An 18,752-nucleotide genomic window follows, 5' to 3' on the forward strand; every position below is an offset into this window, starting at 1 on the left:
TTTCTGTGGAGATGTCATCGGCCATCCATTGGATCACGTGCTTCAATTGTGCTGCTAAATAATAAAGTTCGAAGTTGGGGATTTTGAGGCCTCCCTTGTCATACGGTCTCTGTGTTGTTTCTAGAGCGACTCTGTGTCTTCCTTCGTACCATAGAAATTTCCTGCAGAGTTTATTTAGTTCTTTAAAGAATTGCTGCGGGATGTTGTACGGGTCATTGGTGAAGAAATATAGGAGTCGAGGTAATGCTACCATTTTGAGACTCCTCGCTCTACCGGCCACCGAAAGCGGTAGCTTGCTCCAAAAGTCTATTGATTTGACCAGGCCTTCCTTTGCTTTCACTGGGTTCAGCGCGTGTTCAGTTTTGGGGTCTCGGTGGATCCTAATGCCCAGATATTTAAAGGAGATGGGTTCCCATTTGAGAGCTAGGGTAGGGAGGAGTTCTTCTTTGGTCGTACTTAGGGCTGCAAGGGGGTACAGACAAGACTTATCATGGTTGATTTTGATCCCTGTGCATCTGTGAAACCCCTCCAATGTCTCAAGTATGTAGGGTAGTATGTGTTCTGGTTCTTTTAAGTAGAGGAGCATGTTGTACGCGTACATGGAAACTAAGTGGGTCACCCCATCTATAACTACTCCCCCATCTCCATATGCCTACCTAGGATATGCCGCCACTGGTTCAATAGCTAAAATGTATAGTATGGGGGACAGGGGGCATCCCTGCCAAGTTCCGCGGGAGAGGTTCCATTTGTCGGAGAAGGTGTTGTTAGTTCGCACTCTGGCAGTGGGGTTTGTGTAGGTGAGCTTGACCAATTTCAGGAAGGTTGGCCCCATCCCCATCTTGGGCAGAGTGGCATGGAGCCATTTCCATCGGACCGAATCAAATGCCTTGGAGTCGTCCATAGACGCTACCGCGCATTTTTCAGGCTCGCTGTCAGTGCTATATATCACATGATGTAGTTTACGTACGTTTTCTGTGATGCAACGTCTCTGCACATTCCCCGTCTGGTCATGGTGAATTAGGAGCGGGAGGGCTTCGTGTAACCTCTTTGCTAGGAGCGCCGTCAGTATCTTGTTGTCCATGTTAAGCATGGACAAGGGTCTATATGAGCCGCATTCTGAACTGTCTTTGTTAGGTTTTAACAAGAGGATAATGACAGCTTCCCTCATGCTATCAGGAAGGCAGCCAGCCTCGTATGCTTCATTGTATACCTGGGATAACAGTGGGGCTAGTATATCGTCAAGGTCTTATAGAACTCTCCTGGGAGTCCGTCTGGTCCTGGTGTTTTCCCAGAGGGTAGCGTTCTAATGGTGGCCTTGACCTCGTCAGGGGTGATGGGGCCCTCTAGGGTCACTGCTATGTGTGTGCCTTCATAGTTATTCATGTATTTATAGCTCAATAAAAAGGCAGAGGATGAGAGATTGAAGGACACATTCTCAAAACATTTTTTGATGCAAATGAGATGCACCAGCTCTAAGCGGTGTAATAAACACTCCTGCCGCACTTGCATTTCCATCCCTCAAACAGTGATAGAAATGTGTTCACTTCCGTGTACATTTCACAGTGATGCTGATGTATGCCAGGGGTTTGGCCAGGGTAGCTGCCCAGCCACCCTGCAATGCACAGCTCACCGCTGAGAATAAGATGATGTATACGTTTCTGACATGGCAAATGAAAAAAGAATATCCCATACACCGTTTTCATTTTTTTGAAAATCTACCTCTGCATTTGAGATATTTTCCCCAGTCGATAAAGTAAATCATTGCTGGTGAATAACCTCAAACCTGAAGAGGGAGTGAATGCTGAGAGAATGTACATTCTTTCCATTAGAAATGCACACATCATTCTGCACTTGTGCATTCAAGTTTAGCAGAATGCAAGCGCGAGATTCCCCACAGCAGGTGTGAGGGTTAAGCAGTTCCAGAGTTCTCCGTGTGAGGGATGGGGTAAAGCATCCCAGCTAGAGCCAGCTATTTCTCTGCCACCCAATATGACACAACAATTATTCCAGAGGAATTACATCTCCGAAGCTGTGAATGTGAACCTGATCACATTAGGCAGGGCCATTGCCGTTTTTTCCATCATGCTTTGTCGCAAAATGAGAGGGACTTCTTTTAGGGTAGATTCTCAAAATGTAGCTCAGTTAAACTTTGCCAGCTCTAGTGCTAAATAACAGTTTGATTGGTTTGGAATGAGGCTTGCATTGTACATATTTATTTCATTTTTTCACCCCTTAAAAATATTTTACATATCTGATGAATTTGTAAAAGGGTTGCATTAGAAGAATTTGAGTCAAATGCTCATTGTTGTATATTTCACCTTGGTCCACAGAGTGAAGTTTCGTTTCTTCCATTTGGCAGCACTTTGGTGTCTCTTGTCACATATATTCTCTATATTCAATGCAATGGGCCTCATTACGAGTTTGCCAGCACAGTAACAACAGTAGCAGTAAGCTTGCTGTTACCGTTTTTACCGTACCGGCAAACTATAAGTTTGGCTAGCGGGTGCCTTTGCAGCCACCAGGCCTGACCTGGTGGCCATACCGGCACCCGCGAGCACAACATGACAGTAGCACTGGTACCGTTATTAACGGTACCAGTGCTACCACCTTCCTCATTCCCATTCAGCCCTATGGGGTTCAAATGGGAATGGGGAAGAATTTTTTCCAGCGCCCAGAAAAGGGCAATTATCGGGTCGGGCAAGGTCGTAATGACCCAGTAATTGCCATTTTCTAGGCACCAGAAAAGAATGAATACCGGCGGCAGCCGTGCCTGTACTACAGGCATGGCTACCGCAAGCCTCGTAATGAGGCCCAATTTTTTTTGTTATGGATTGAGACAAGAAGTTCATCTGTAACTCAATGTCGTGGCTTTACTTCCGAGTACATGTAAGTGGTAGTTTTGGTAAGCAGCACATCCAATCCTTTGGTCCAGTTGATCAAATTGCATAAAAAGGTGGCAAAGCAGTCAATAACATAACAGAGAGTTGGCGATGGCAGGGTGATGGTTGCTAGGCACTTATTAGGAGACAGGTGCAGGCGGGCACTGCAATATACTTTTATGGCACTTTCTTTACGGCATGACCCACCTCTTGCCTGTCTCCAACCCCCGCTTACCTGAGCTCATGATCACCTTGATGGACCTCTGGGAGAAGTTGTCAGGGGAAAAGGAAAGGTTAGTATAGGATTCCTTGGTTCACCGGATATTACCATAGCAGAATTTGTTATTCGCTTTCATCTGTTTGGGCCTCATTCTGAGGTGGGCGCAAAGGGATACCGGGCACTGGTAATGACACTGATGCCGGTAATCCCTTTGCGCCCTATTCTGAGGTCCCTTACGGGTCCCTCCCTACCAGGCGTTATGTACAGAACCCATTAAGGGATACCGGGGTCAATAACGGTACCGCAATTCGTTATTGACGCCTTCCCTCTTCCCATTGAGCCCTATGGGGGATCAAATGGGAATGGGGAATGGCTTTTACAATGGGGACTTACCGGTCCCGCCAAGGTCGGACTGGACTGGTAAGTCCCCATTGAACAAGGGCGGACGCAGTCCCGTTATTGGGGCTAGTCATGGCGCTTATAGCGCCATGACTAGAACCAACCTCGTAATGAGACCCTTTGTGTCGAGGCAAACCACAGCATCTTTCACCATTCATTGTGTTAATAGTAAAATATGCAATCATAAATACCATCAGAAATGGATTTGTGGGTATTTAATGGTGTCTGCAAAAAGCCTTGCAACTATGTGAAGTTTGCAAATGTTTGCAGGAAAATTCATGAAGAGTGCAGCGACGAAATCCTGCATCTGTAATATGTATATATGCTTTTAATGGTCACTTAGTTTCACTTGACAGAATATGGGCGAATTATGATAATTCCCCCAGTGTTATCACGGGATGCAGACCAGTAAGGTACAGTGTAATTCTTTGGTGTTCTTTGTACGATCTGGCAGTTGCTTCTAACGCCATATTCCCAAGCCTCTGATAATTGCGGTGACTGATTGGTTGCTTAGACGCTCACGACATGCCCTTAGATGTCTTCATCACATTACACTATCATTGGAAATATTAACTTAAACAACACTGAATATGTGCTGGTGTTTTCAGGTATAAATTAGACTATTATATAATTAAGAGTAACACTTACTTGTTGGCTCTTCTTCTTCAGTGACGTCGTCTGGAGCATAATTACGCAAGAATTCTGAGAAGGCTTGATTTTGCTGCAGAAGTTCCTGGTATGATCCCATTTCAGAGACTCTACCATCCACCAGAACAACAATATGGTCCACCTGAGGAAGAAAGCTGATCCCATGGGTCACCAAAATGCGAGTCTGAAATAATAAAAAATGGGCATTACCGTAACTGACAAAAAAACATTTCACCTAAAATATTTGATCGAATTTCTTTGACTTTTTTTTCTCGGTCAAATTTAATTTAATATATAAATGGGGTGGGTAAGGGTATAGATTCGGTTGAGGGGAAGTGGGGGATTGTAGGGGGTCTCCCCCCACATTTTAGAGCGAAAATATGTTCAAATAAATTCAATCAAATGTGATTAGGTCAAATGTTTTAGGTCAAATAGACCCAAACCAATACATTCACTTGTTCTGATAAAGGTTCAAAAAATAGCAGTAGCTTTCTTGTATCAAGCACAGACATCATGTTTCGTACAGTCATATTTTTCCAGTTTACGATTCCTCACCCAAACAAGGCGTTTTGCCGGCGGAGGATATTAGACATTTACAGCACAGTCGATTTGTGGTGTCATTCTGTCCCTGCAGTTTAGTTTAGCGTGATATAGGAGCGCTACAGAGTCACACGGAATGTTTATGCAACTGGAGTAGAAGCAGGAGGTCGGTGTATCAGGAGAGGGATATTTTAAGAGAGGAAACGAGAAATGGGTGCAAGGAGATTTACAATCTGGGACGGACAATGTGGCCTGTTCACTGACTGTGGGATATCCTTTAAGCACTTTGTAGGCGGTGGAATGGTGATACAGGAGAACAAGATGTTTCAAGATGGAGAGGGAGGAACAAAAATAGAAGCGAAGCAAAGGGTAGGGAGAAGGGTTCAAGAGGGAAGCTTGTCAATAGCCATACCGAATATCCTGTGAGGATTGTCCCCATGTGCTGTAGATTGAATGTAATGGCTCTTCCCTCCGTATAGTCTCTGTGGACTGTGAAACTGCTCTTAAAATACGGCCTTCCACACAGATGGTCCAAAGACTTGAGTTTGCCAAAATCGTTTTTGGCCTTGTCTAGGACTTCATCCATTAATGTCGAAAAAAACACCTTTATCTTTTAGAATTTTATTTATGCAAGTCGCTTGAGTCTTTGACTTAAAACCCATGCAGTATAAACAGGCTGACGCGTTTCCACCACTGCATTGGTGATGTGTCTGCCTGCTCTGCTTGATGCAAATAGGCAGCCCTGTGTGACATGCTGACTGTTGTTTGGCCCTCCCGAACAATTGCTTGGAGCTGTGTCTTTAAGCTTGGAGCTTGTGTGCTTGTCCTTGACTGAGGTGTCCAGTTGGTGCCAGATTCCCTGCCAGCTGATCTGTTGAGTTTGTGCTTTATAAGAAAGAAGGCTTCCCCAGTCACAATCTTACCTCCTAAATGTGATCCCTTTCAGGAAGTGGCTCCAGTGTGGAAGATGGTGTTACACACCTCTTTCTGGCTTTGGTCACCAGTATTGTATCAGGGACTGACTGTGTGCACACATAGCACATGCCATGTGATGTAAAAGTAGGTAAGTCCCCAATGATTACATGTATGGAGCTACTATCACAAATATTTAAATCAGTCTCATGAACCTGACTGCAAGGGCAGGTAAAAGCTACTGAGGGCAGCAGCACTGCAAGTAACTGAGCCTATGCAAAAACCCCATCAATCAAACATTCTGAACTGATTTATGACGGGCAATAACATACAGAAGATGACACTCACAAGAATCCATGAAAGAGAATAAAGTACCCAAAGTGGGTACAACATAGCTTTAGGACTATTGTGAATGTTTCTCATTAGTAAATGCAAAAATAGTTAGAATACAACATTATCTTTACATTCGCCATATCATTGCAATACTAAAGCTTGGTTACTATTAGGCAAAGCTGGGCTAGGCAACTTTTTAGTAACCCTTCCACTGATGTCTCTAATTCCTTCTGTTTTTTAAAAAGTTTTTGCAATCAAAAATATTATCGTTTTAACTTTCAATTTCGGACGACAAGTTTGGTTAACAAGAATACATCTGCTTTGGCAAAGGGCAGCACACACAACACAAGCTGGTATTTAGCATAGCTACAATGAGATGTTTTTTACATAACTGTTTTAAAGGGAAAAATGAACAATCATTGTGAAAGCAACTCAAAATATGGATACGTTCTTAACTGAACTTATTTTCATTATTTTGGAACCCAAGATATGCTTTGGTGTGACATCATTTTATGGACAAGGATACACTTCAATTGCAACAGTGCACAATGAATCAGATGACTTATCAAGTGATACATTGGAATGAGCTGTGCACAGTGCTGAGTTGCTTCCCAGCTAGAGTAATGCTTTACACATCCCATGCATATATATTACAAAAATAAGTATTTACCAAGCACAGTGATACTTTTTAGGCACCAGCATGACATTACTAGGACTATGTTTCAGTAAGATAGATGCACTGAGACATAACATAATAAGTGACAGGTCCTAACCGACCAGGCAACTGTAGGGAGAACGATCTACGAAGGATCTAGTCTTGTGTGTAGTGTAGTTTAACAAGTTAATTAAATTAAATACAAGATCAAGAATTAAAACAATAGCGAAGCCTTAACAATGCGAACATGCATGACTACCAATTCATTTCCAGAGAGGGGATATCAGACACTTAGGCACTTATAAACTATAACTAGCACAATGACTACAAGTAATTGAGTGTGTTAATTGGCTACAACTCGAGAGGGGGGGGGGGCAGAAATAAAATGTGATCAATCAATCAATTACAACAGACAGGTTGCTTAATATCCAACAGTGGCCACAATGTGCACCAACTCCTCAATGTACATCATGAAAGCCTGAAAGCAACAGTAAATGTAATCCAGTGGATCCAAGAGGCAGCTGGTCTTCGTTATGAGCCTTACAAGAAGTTAGATTTACCCCAGCGAATTCCTTGAGCAGCTCGGCTTCCTTATGGAGAACTACAGGAAGTTAGATTTACCCCAGCGGATTCCTTGAGCAGCTGGGCTTCCTTATGGAGAACTACAGGAAGTTAGATTTAACCCAGTGGATCCCTTGAGCAGCTGGGCTTCCTTATGAGCCCTACAGGAAGTTAGATTTACCCCAGCGGATTCCTTGAGCAGCTGGGCTTCCTTATGGAGAACTACATGAAGTTAGATTTACCCCAGTGGATTCCTTGAGCAGCTGGTCTTCCTTATGGAGAACTACAGGAAATTAGATTTAACTCAGTGGATCCATGGATCAGCTGGGCTTGCATATGAAACCCTACCGGAAGTTTGATTGAATCCAGCGAGTAAATAGAGCAACTGGGCATCCTTAGGGAGCAATACGGGAAGGTAGATTTAAACCAGTGGATCTGTGGAGCAGCTGGGCATTCTAATGGAGCCCTATGGGAAGTTAGATTTAACCGAATGGATCCATGAAGCATCTAGCCATCCTTATGGAGCCCTAGATTACTTTGAGCACTATTGGAAGTTAAATGTAATCCGGTGGATCTGTGGAGCCCACGGGAATTTAGGCTCTGCTAACTTCCCACATGGGGATTAGGTGGAGGGGTATGGCCTCCCACACAGGTTCTACATAGTAGTGAGGGCAGCACATAGTAGGAAAGGCTAAGTCAAAAGGATATAAGGTGAACACATGGGAATGTTATCCCACCTGGTTCATTCTTGCAGTGCACAACTAGAAGTTAATACATGTTTGGGTTGTGCTGACAGTCAGGCAGGGAGCAAGTTGATATCTGGAACAAGAGAGGGTCGCCCAGTAGACAGTATGGCAGTGCACAGAGTTCAGAGGAGCTATTCTATGTGGCTGTGGCTGTGTTTGATCGAGTTGAGGCACCTGGCAACATCAATTTTAGCAAAAAAAGTAGAAAGGTGGGCAACCACGCATCCACAAACCAAGTTGTGTTGGCAGCTGGGAAGACCAGCTCACTACTATGTCAGAACAGATGCCTTGGGGCTAAGGATATTGTCTGAGAAAAATCAGCCCACTATTTTCTATATATGGACTTGTTGCAGTCATGCTTAAATCTAAGAAACACTCTAAAGTGACTTTGCACTCAGTATCCAGTGTTTTTGTGGGCAGTTTATTGAGTGTTTTAAATCTAATGTGATGGGGAAAGTGTGAGGCATCCGAGTGTAGGGGGGGAACGTGGGAGGTTGTCGGTACTCATTCCATCAAAATGAGTCAGTTGATGTGCTCAGGCAGTGGAGCAAAGCAAAACAAGGCCTCATAGTAACGGTCGACAGCAACGATCGTGCAAACATAGTATATCAACGTAAGGAACATGGAAAGCTTACTTTGCCTTTCAGAACACCATCTGGTCCAACGACTTTGTCGAAAATGTGTTTGGCCACATGGGCGTCCACAGCGGACAGTGGGTCATCCAACAAGAAGAGGTCGCAGTCGCTGAACACAGCCCGAGCAAGGCTCACTCTCTGCTTCTGGCCACCCGACAGATTGATGCCCTAGAAAAGAAGCCCCTTTTAAGAAATATTCTCATAGTTCATAACATTTAGATTTGCAAGCAGTGTCAAGAAATATTTGACATCCAAACACAACTGGTAATGCTGCCCACCATGTGTATGCAAAGAGGTGGCATTATGTATCAATCCGGCCTGATCTGTGCAGGTGTATGGAAAGTAGCAACCCATCCAGGCTGTCTGCCTCCATGTTCAATCGCTGCAGGTACATTTGGAGTATGAGCGGCTGGAATGGCGGGAGCGGGCTTTATCCGCCATCTCGGTGCACAAATGTACGAGAATTACCTGGATCTTAGTCAACTCTTGGGCCACTTGTCGCTGCAAACTTCATTAAAATCCGCCCATTTTACCACTGCATTTAATATCATTCCCTAAGACAGAAACGTACTGCCAGTTAAAAATAAAAAAGAAAGCCTTATAGTGTATTATCAGGTTGGATTTCGAACAAGCGAGCTCAAAGACATTCATGAAATATGCAGTCAAATAGTGCACTGTTACAATGCCTTAAATATATCAACTAAAGAGTCACCATATATGAAACAGCTCTGAATGGAAGATCGCGCAATAACCCAATGCCTACAGAGTCTCTAGAGCACCTGGCAGCAAGTACACATTAGGCTCCAATGCCGGTCATTATCCCAACAGAATCATTGTGCAGAAAGTACAATACCCTAGTGTAGAACTGCTGCTGAAGTTATACGCCAGTGTGTGCAACCATATGCCAAGGTGATGCAAGCATATAGCTTAGTGCTGTCTGTATATCTTAGTGTTCTGGCAGTTATATTGGTGCTGCTCAATTATGTATTTATTTATTTATTTTTCCATTTATTAAGTGCAGAAAACCCTCAGGCATCTAGGCGCTGTTACAACCATGTGCTTTTTCACGAGTGACAGTGGGAGTGAATTATGCCAAGAGGCTGCTCATTTGTGCCCCTGAAGATGCAAAATGATACCCCTTCTGAAGGTCAAACATTCCTCTGATGCTGCTGTGCTATGCCACTGATCTTCTCGATTGCGCAATGTGCTGCAGGTCAGTTATGCCAGATATAACTAGAAAACTACTACCAACTGGAAACAATCCTCGACAGCTGGGAACATTACTACCAATGGAGCCTCTAGAACATAATGTGAGGCAATGGATACAAACGTTCAGAGGGAACCTCTAGAAAAGGCCGAGTACTGCAGATGTGGCCCTCAGAACTGGACACAATTCTTCAGATGTGGCTTTTAGAAAGGGACACAATGCTTGAAATATGAAAAAATAAATGGACACAATAAGACCTCCCCATGCCAATCAATTCATGGTCTCCAAATTGGGCACCCTTCTTCAGAAGGGGTAACCAGAGTAAAACACAACATCAAATAAATTACTTTTGGAACTGAGCACAACACTCCTGGTATGACCTGCCCAAGGAAACACAATACTATGGACATCGCTTCTTGATTGGAGCATGTCCAGTGGTGTATCGAGCAGGGGAAGGTGGGGCAGCTTGCACCCCCCCCAGTGGACATTTGGGTGCCGAACGGGAAAGGAAAGGTGTGCTGCTGGCAGGATAATGAGAGCGCTGAGCAGGAGCGCAGTGTTCCTGCTGAGCACACTCATTGTCTTGGCAGCATTTTACCTTTGCCCTAAGTACTGCTTATCACTTTCTTCCTCCTAGCAGAGCATTTAAAGTGGGAGTGATTTACACGAGATGGCTCACTTAAGAGACCATTGTTTGGACAAGATGTTCTTAACGTTCCCTTGTTAAGAATTACAAAGGAGGATTTTTATTTTGAAAGCCCACGCAAAGTACAAGTTAGCTGCCTAACATATATGCTCTCCTCCAGGACAGTTTAAAACTGTTTTGTGTGATATATTAAATGATCTGCCTTATTTCCAAATGTACATGTTTAACACACCACAGAGCTGTTAAAGTATGTAACATTTTTCTCAAATTATATATGAAGCATGACTTTTCCAAAAATTAAATCAGAAACAGGAAACCATTTCACATATTAGCCCTCATTCCCAGTTCGGAGGTAACCACGCCGCTATTTGCGGCATGGCTGCCTCCGAACTCGTCCAAACTCCGGTCTGGTGAATGAAGTAATTACCGGTCCATTCCAAGGTCGGAGGGACCGGTAATTCCCCATTCACCAGTGCCATTCCCCATTTCCATTTGAGCCCCCATAGGGCACAATGGGAAGGCGGCAATAACCGTACCGTAAATTACGGTACGGTTATTGACCCCGGAGTCCCTTTGCGGGTCCCGGCCTTAACGCCTGCTAAAAGCAGGCATTAATGAAGGACCCGCAAAGGGAACTCGTAGTAGAGCGGTAAGGGTTTAACGGCACCGGTCTCGTTACCGGTGACCGTTAACCCTTACCGCCCTACTGGGAATGAGGCCCATTACCTTTTGTTGCACGTCCTGAAAATACATTTTCTAAATCCACAGGCCATTTTTTGGCTTCTACTGAATTGCATTCTGCTATTTGTAGACTTCCATTGAAGCTGGGAGGAATAATGTCATAATTGTACACTTTTTGCCTACCATATTTCTATAAGTAGTTAAGTATAGTTTGTGTACTTTTTAAGTCATCTTTATAAAACTGAGTATGGTTGAAAACCAAACATGGGGATGAGGAGCGGAAATGATGAGAGGGCAAGTGAGTCATGAATATTTGCCCAGGGGTGTCGTGACAGAGGTGGCAGTCCTGGGGACTGACTAGATGGGTTATTTTCATTGGTTCTGTGCTGATTTTTACGCACAAATCCAGCATACATGCGAGTGGACAGCATCCGTTCACTTTTTTCAGAGGGCAAACGCAGCACGTGTAGGGGTTTTCTGAGGCCAGCATTAATAAAAAGTTTGATGGCTCAAGCATTCAGCTACTTGATGTCACCACAGGTTATCATGTTTCCAGTGTAGACGCTTACTCCCACAACCGCATACAAGTGTCATTAAAGCGTATGTCTCATATTTGGATTTTGTTGCCCATTGAATATATCATCATACATTGTTGGATGTAAAAGGTGAGCACCTTTCATACTTGGCCAGCATAGTTATTGGAAATTCTCCTCTGGCTATTTTTACAGGTTGAATAATATTTTTGAAAGGCAAATGCTAATTTGTCTTGTTCACTTTCTAAGGCAGTGGTATTCAAACATATTCATACCAAGGCCCCTTGATTAAGCATATTGTTTCTGCCCACCCCATCTAGGGGTTTGTCTCCAGAGGTAGCCCAGAGGATGTCTGGGGGGAAGGTTTAAGGTGACTGATTTTAATAGAATATATAAGCAGAAGAAAATCTGCTTATATTGTATATTAAAAACAGCCATCTTAATTCCTTCATAAAGGGTCTGGGCCCCCTCTGGACATCCTGGGCCAGCCCCCAGTTTGAAGACCACTGCTCTAAGGATAAAGGTCAATTGAACTAAATTTGTATATTTCACTTTAAGATAACATGCACTTACTCGGCATATATTAATGGGTGACTGCGTTTTTATTTTTTGCTACACGGACAGAGATTCCCACGAGTGATGCAAGGGACTTGTACCCATCCCAGGTCGAAACAACACATTTGACAACACATTTTGCAGCAGGAATAGGAACAAATCCATTATTTACAAGAATGTTTAAACATATAACATCTCAGCAAAAGTCACCTAACCTGCTGAGTTGCCTTTGCAGCATTCTGCTGTATGATTCCCTAGTTCCCCCTGCTCTGCCATGCCCATTGACTGTAATCACGTCTTTGGTGGTCCATTAATGAGGCTCCCTTCCCATTTTGAACTGTGCAGCACTTGCACATTTTACAAGATACATGCCCACACGTCACCGTGCTTGAACTCAGCAGGAGAGGAGACATAAACACTGCCACAACCAGTGATTTAGAAACCCAGAAAAGAACATCATGCCACGGTAAGAAAGGGCTGGACTGGATTCCCCAAATGTCACTCTCGCCAATTAATAACGCAGACCATACTTGGTGTAAAACCAAGTATGGTCTGCGTTATTACTTGGCTAGACTAGCATTTTTCTTACTGTGGCATGCCATATTTTTCTGGATATCCATGATCAACCAAGTTGGTATGTGTTATTACTTGGCTAGATTGGCATTTTTGGGCAGCCAGGCTAGCCCTTTTGTACTGTGGCATGCCTTTTAGTCTCAGCATCCATGATACACCAAGCAGGGTATGTGTTACTACTTGCCTAATCTGGCATCATTTTGGAGCAGCCAGTCTAGCCCTTTCTTACTGTGGCATGCCTTTTAGTCTCAGCATCCATGATACACCAAGCAGGGTATGTGTTACTACTTGCCTAATCTGGCATCATTTTGGAGCAGCAAGTCTAGCCTTATTCTACTGTGGCATGACCTTTTTCCTGGGCATCCTGCCCAGGATAGCAGTGTTGTTGCATGCTCCTGCTTGGCCTGACTGCCTGTAGAACAGCGGTCTGGGGCAGAACACAGACAGCAGTGTGGACATATGTTCCTCCTCTGCACCCTCCATGCACAATAGGGGGTATAGCAGGAGCACTCTCTGTGTCACACTACATGCCATTGACTTCACTGCAGGCCCAATAAGGGGAAGAGCCAGATGCAGAGCCGGAGCACACAGCTCCATGTCCCACTTTTGTCTGAATGTTGCAGGGAGACCATACAGAGTCAAGTCATCATATAGGGGCAGGAACAATTATGTGTCAGTTTAGCATTACTTTTCCAATGTGCATTTGGGGGGAAAAGCAGCAGGACTTTTTTCATGGCTCCCCTCCCTCCACACTCTTGCAATGCTGGATACTCCCCTGAGCATGGCATCCCATTCTTGTTTCCATGTATCACACAAGTCTTCAGATTAAGCTATCACAAATGGGTAAAGTCCTACTGGAGAGGCCTAGAGAGCTAGAAAACTGGACTCCCCATGTCACCCTCTCCCAAAGAAAGGCCACAATAACAACCCCCACTCAACCGCAAGACACAATCGCTGCATTGTTCTCAAGTGAACATCATAAGGAAGGTTCAACCTTCACTTTGACTAATTGGTCAATACAAAAATATGTGGAAAATATCCATCCATTGCTATTCATATTGATGGACAATTCCGATTTGACCATTTCCATTATTTCAATATCAGGGGATCGCCCAATCAACACTCTGTCAAAGCCATCTTCTGCAATTTAATGGAACGATTGCATTGTATTTGTTCAGCAATTAGCAGAGCCCTCACTCTACCTGCTTTTCTTAACTTTTTCTCCAGCCCTGATGACCTTGAGCTTCCTTAAAACTGGTGGTGGCCGGGAAGCAGCGAGGGAAAGGTGCCCATGTGCTTAGCGCTTGGCCTGAGCCTCTCAGGAAGGAATTAGTCTCTGCTGACAGTTGCCAAGCGCTGCCCCCACAGCAGTGTGGAACTTGCTGGGGTGTTGCTGCCGACGTTCGGCAGGAGGAAGGGGTTGTATCTGAAAGCACGCCCCTGTCCTGCCAACAACCGGTATGAAGCTAAACCAGGGGACGGACTGGCATGCAAAGTGCCGATTCCATGCTCGCCCACCAGGAATGTTAGACTCACGTTGTACGTGCATCTGTTCAACTTGCATTAAAGCAGGCACCGGGAGACAAGGGGAATCCAGAAACTGCTCTTCCCTGCTGCAATCCCATTGAAAAACGCTCTGTGAATCAGGCCCTTAGTGAAGAGGAAATACTTCAAACATCCCTCTTCAAGTAGGCACTTTGTGATTTCTCCTTTGACTATGAACCAAACTGCTGCATTAATAATTATGTTTTGTTCAATCAGTTATTTTCTGTAAGTGTAATGGATTTTACCAGCAGGTGCCTTTGCTTGATATTGGTTTTACAATGGATGATTCCGCTCCCATTATCAATATCCCAGGAGAACTGTCCCAGACCAGACCAGTGGCAGAGCTAGGAGCAGGGCGGTGGGGGATGGTCACCCCCACCACGATACACTTTCAGTTTACCTGTGCCAGAAAAGTAATTAAATGTAATTGAATGGTTCCCCTTGAGGAGCCATTCCCCTCCCCATACCTGTTAGCACCCAAACCTCATCCACCACTCACTAGAAGGGGGATGTGGTGGATGTGGGGAATAGCATTGCTCCACAGATTTTAAACTACACATAGTAACATTAATATGTTGGGTAAAATTCAACTTTAACTTGTATCTTGAACCTGATGTGGTAATCCTTCGATAAAGGACTCCAGGAAATGCGTTGTTATTGTGAATGCTTCTTTTCTATCAAGGCCTATTGAGTGTGTGCTGAAATGTACCTTCCTTTCGGGTCTCCAGAGTGCAACAGTTCTTTGAAGTAGTGAATGCTGATTCCCACCCTGCCCTACACTGTATAATGTGAAGCAGTCCGGGGACCTCAGCAAATAGATATGATATGATGTCATACGTTATTTATAACGCGCTTAATACCCAGAGGTTTCTAAGCACGGACCCGAGGATTGAACCTGTGTTGCTCTGTGTTGTCTTGCTTCCAAGACAAGCACGTTGCCGCTGAGCTATCCTCCTTGGACCCTAGAGCGGAAGCAAGTATGTGCCCGGAAAGTAGACAGAGTGTGGGCTTTACCTTTTCACCGATTTCAGTTTGGTCCCCACCAGGAAGCATTTCCAAGTCAGTTTTCAAAGCGCAAGCTTCCAGCACATTCTGATACCGCTGCTCATTGCACGGCTGGCCGAACAGGATGTTGTCCTTCAAGGTTGAGTTTTGGATCCAGGCTTGTTGAGGAACATAGGCAACTGAACCCTTAGGAATGGAAAAATTCCAATATTAAATTTTGAATGACATATTTTCATTAGTTTGTATTAACTTGCATTGCTAAATAACTATACAGTATTGTCAGTAAACCATTTGTGGGCTATTCCACAAATTAGGCCATGCTAAAATTAATATTAAATATTAGTACCTTGCGGGGCGTGGCTTTGTTCTCCCAGCCAAGGGGGAGGCTCAGAGTGAGGACATTACTGTACGGTAATCCGGCCACTCTGAGCCTCCTCAGGGCTGGAGGCCGCATATCCCCTGCTGGCAAACAAGGCAAGTTCCCCCCCTTGTTCACCCTCCTTCTTTGCCACAGATTTAGCTCCCTCTCTCACCTGCCCCACTAACCTTCCCCTTTCTGGTTCTGCTCCGAGAACAGTAGTGTTCCCGATGTGTCTGCTCCCAATCTACGACACACCACCATGGAAAGTGAGAAGGGACTATTTAGTCCCTTCTCCCTGTTCCATGGCGGCCATCTTATTTTCTCTTTTTCTTTTCAGTTGTGAAATGCCAATGGAGTTTCACAACATCCAAAAAGATTCTATTAGTACCCTAGCCCAACAGGCCAAGGTACTAATTAAGCAATAAGCCCCTCGCTGGGGCTGCATTACCGCTTCAGGTAATGCAAGACATACATTCGTTTTCAGAAATTGATTAGCAGAGTTTGCTAATTAAATGTTTTTTGATTAGCAAACAGACCCATTTGATTAGCAATTTTGTACTGATATTGTTAATGTCACAAGACGTTATTTGTACACACGACATGACATGAGCAACAATACAGCAGTTATGCATACCGCCGAAATAAGACATTAGTGAGAGGTGTCAGGCCTTTCCAATTCTTTACATTTCAGCAAGACCTGGAGGTCGGGTAACTTAGTTTACCTATTCAGCCTAAGAGAAATGCACTCGACCCATAGGAACATAGGACACCAAATTTAAAATGCGATTTCTATCAAATGGTGCATGTTACTACAAACCCACTTTATGTTTGGTACATTGCTGCCTCCCAGAGGCCACCATACACAGTGAAACTTTTATTTGATATTTACTGCAAACAACAAAGATGTTAAATAAAAAAAGCAAACTTCTGTTGTAAATGAGACTCGCCCTTTTTAAAATCTACTCTACTATGCGAGTGGGCGAAAAGATTTTGCGAGCCATAGGTGAGTCTGTAAAATGTAAAAGGTTAGCTGCATGAATGGACACACATAAATACAGATGATCAAAAAGGCTCTGAAAACAGTTTGGCCAGCTGTCTCCCACAGGTGGTAATATATAATACAATCATAAGCATAAAGCAAAGCTTACTCTGGAGGCTAACTAGTGTTTGGTATAGCAGTAGATTTGTAGATGTACAGACTGGTTGGAACTATTGATCACTACTTTGCATAAGCATCTGGTTGGCTTTGTGTATTATGTAAGAGGAGGGAAAGAGACTAAGAGTGGATTGCGTAGCAGGCAGAGAAATGGGCAAACTAAGTGGAATATTTTAGTCATCTCACTTTCAGGGTAAAGCAACATGGTGATAATATAGAATATCAAGGAGTATGGGTTCGCTCGGGGTTCAGCACCAGTTGCAAAATGTATGCAACCTGAAGGTTACAGAACAAGGTTTGTCACCAAAAGCATTTGATCATGTGATCAGGTGTATTTTCAAAAGTGTTCACTCGTCAATATGATGCATCTTCCCCAACAAAATAAAATATAGTTGACTCTGTGACACTTAGATACACTAACCTAAACTTTACTGTTAAGCATGGTGATGATGCACTGTTTTACAGTACAAATATTGTAATTATGCATTATACAACAGCTTAAATTTTAGGAATGGAATTGCATGACTATCTTTAAAAAAATATAAAGTTGACACATACATCTTTTTGCCAGACAGGATATAGAAAGCTTAATGAAAGTATCATCCTGATTACTTCTGGATTGCAATTTGAAAGCGGAAAGAAATTCCTGCCTAGCACTCCCACACGTGCCCTTGGCACTCAAGAGTGGAGGAGACGATTACTGCTGCACTTTCTCTGCATTAGCACTTGAAGTGAACAGAGAAAACAGAGTGAAGAGAACACCGAGGGTAAGATAGGAATGTGGGGCAAGCTGTACTTTTATTGAAGAGGGCAATTTAAATAGCCAACTTTGCTACACAAGTGTCCATTTGATTAGCAAACCTACAGAATTGCATAGCAAATTGCTATGCGACACTGCTTATTTTATGCCTTGTAATGCCCCGGGGCCTGCATTGAATGCAGATCAAATGTCTTTGGTTTAGAGCGGGTGCGAGACAGAAGATGGCCCTTACTTCTGTGCAGGAAGGCTGCACCATAAACACAAAGAAAGAAAAACATTGCCTCTCGTGGGAGGAGTGAAATAGATGCAGGTGTTGGTGGGTCATAGACAATGAGTGTGGGAACTTCGGGATGAGGAAGACATTGGTCAGATAAGAAGAATTTATTTCCTCGACCCACAGCAAGTAATTTCCACATTGTGCAAGCCCTGATGATCTCAATAAGTGGTATCGGACCATGACCTGAAAGTCCAGGAATCAGCTGAGAGGGGTAACAAGTAGAAGAAAACTGGTGTGCTTAAAGGGCCTAATTTGGTGCATGAGCTGAAAGAGTTCCATAAACACATGTCTTTGGAGTCTGCTGCAATGCAACGTTTAAAGAAAATATATATTTTTAACCCCTTAAGTGCCTAAAGACAAGTACATTCAGTGTTTAAAAACACTGAAGTTTCATAAACACATTGGGCCTCTTTACGACCCTGGCGGTAAGGGGTTAACGCCAGCGTTAGCTGCGCCGACCCCTTACCGCCAATTACGAGGTCCCCTAGCGCCATGGTGCTTTTAACACCTGCTTTTAGCAGGTGTTAAAATCCATGGCGCTAAGGGACCATGGAGTTAATTACGCCACCGTAATTTACGGTGGCGTAATTAACGCCTTCCCCACTCCCATTATGCCCTATGGGGCAAAAATGGGAATGGGGAAGGGTAAATGGGGATTGGGGACTTACCGCCCCGCCAAGGTCGGAATGGGGCGGTAAGTCCGCCAACCACCATGGCGTAAACATAGTTTACGCCATGGTGGTAAAGTCACGGCCCAGGCGGTAACTTACCGCCTGGGTCGTAATGAGGCCCATTGTTATACTTCACACAAAACCCTATGTGAAAATCTATGCACAACATGTGATTCTAAAGCAGATTTCAAACTGATGAAATCAGCTACCAAATTCAGGGACCTGAATGAGAAAAGCAAAAAGGTTGTTGGAGC

The 18,752-nt window shown here is 44.0% G+C and overlaps 1 protein-coding gene across 1 annotated transcript in view; it reads right to left on the reverse strand.

Annotated features, from left to right (window-relative positions):
- Positions 1-18,752, reverse strand: part of ABCC3 (ATP binding cassette subfamily C member 3) — an 804,906-nt gene that overhangs the window by 238,266 nt on the left and 547,888 nt on the right. Inside the window, exons 17-19 of the mRNA XM_069654461.1 lie at positions 15,283-15,459; positions 8,529-8,696; positions 4,147-4,330 (exon numbers count right to left, since the gene is read on the reverse strand). Coding sequence (XP_069510562.1) covers positions 4,147-4,330; positions 8,529-8,696; positions 15,283-15,459 — 529 coding nt within the window. The remainder of the gene's footprint in view (positions 1-4,146; positions 4,331-8,528; positions 8,697-15,282; positions 15,460-18,752) is intronic.

The sequence above is a fragment of the Ambystoma mexicanum genome, chromosome 3q (genome assembly GCF_040938575.1).
Source record: "Ambystoma mexicanum isolate Mex_15411 chromosome 3q, UKY_AmexF1_1, whole genome shotgun sequence".
Classification (NCBI taxonomy): domain Eukaryota; kingdom Metazoa; phylum Chordata; class Amphibia; order Caudata; family Ambystomatidae; genus Ambystoma; species Ambystoma mexicanum.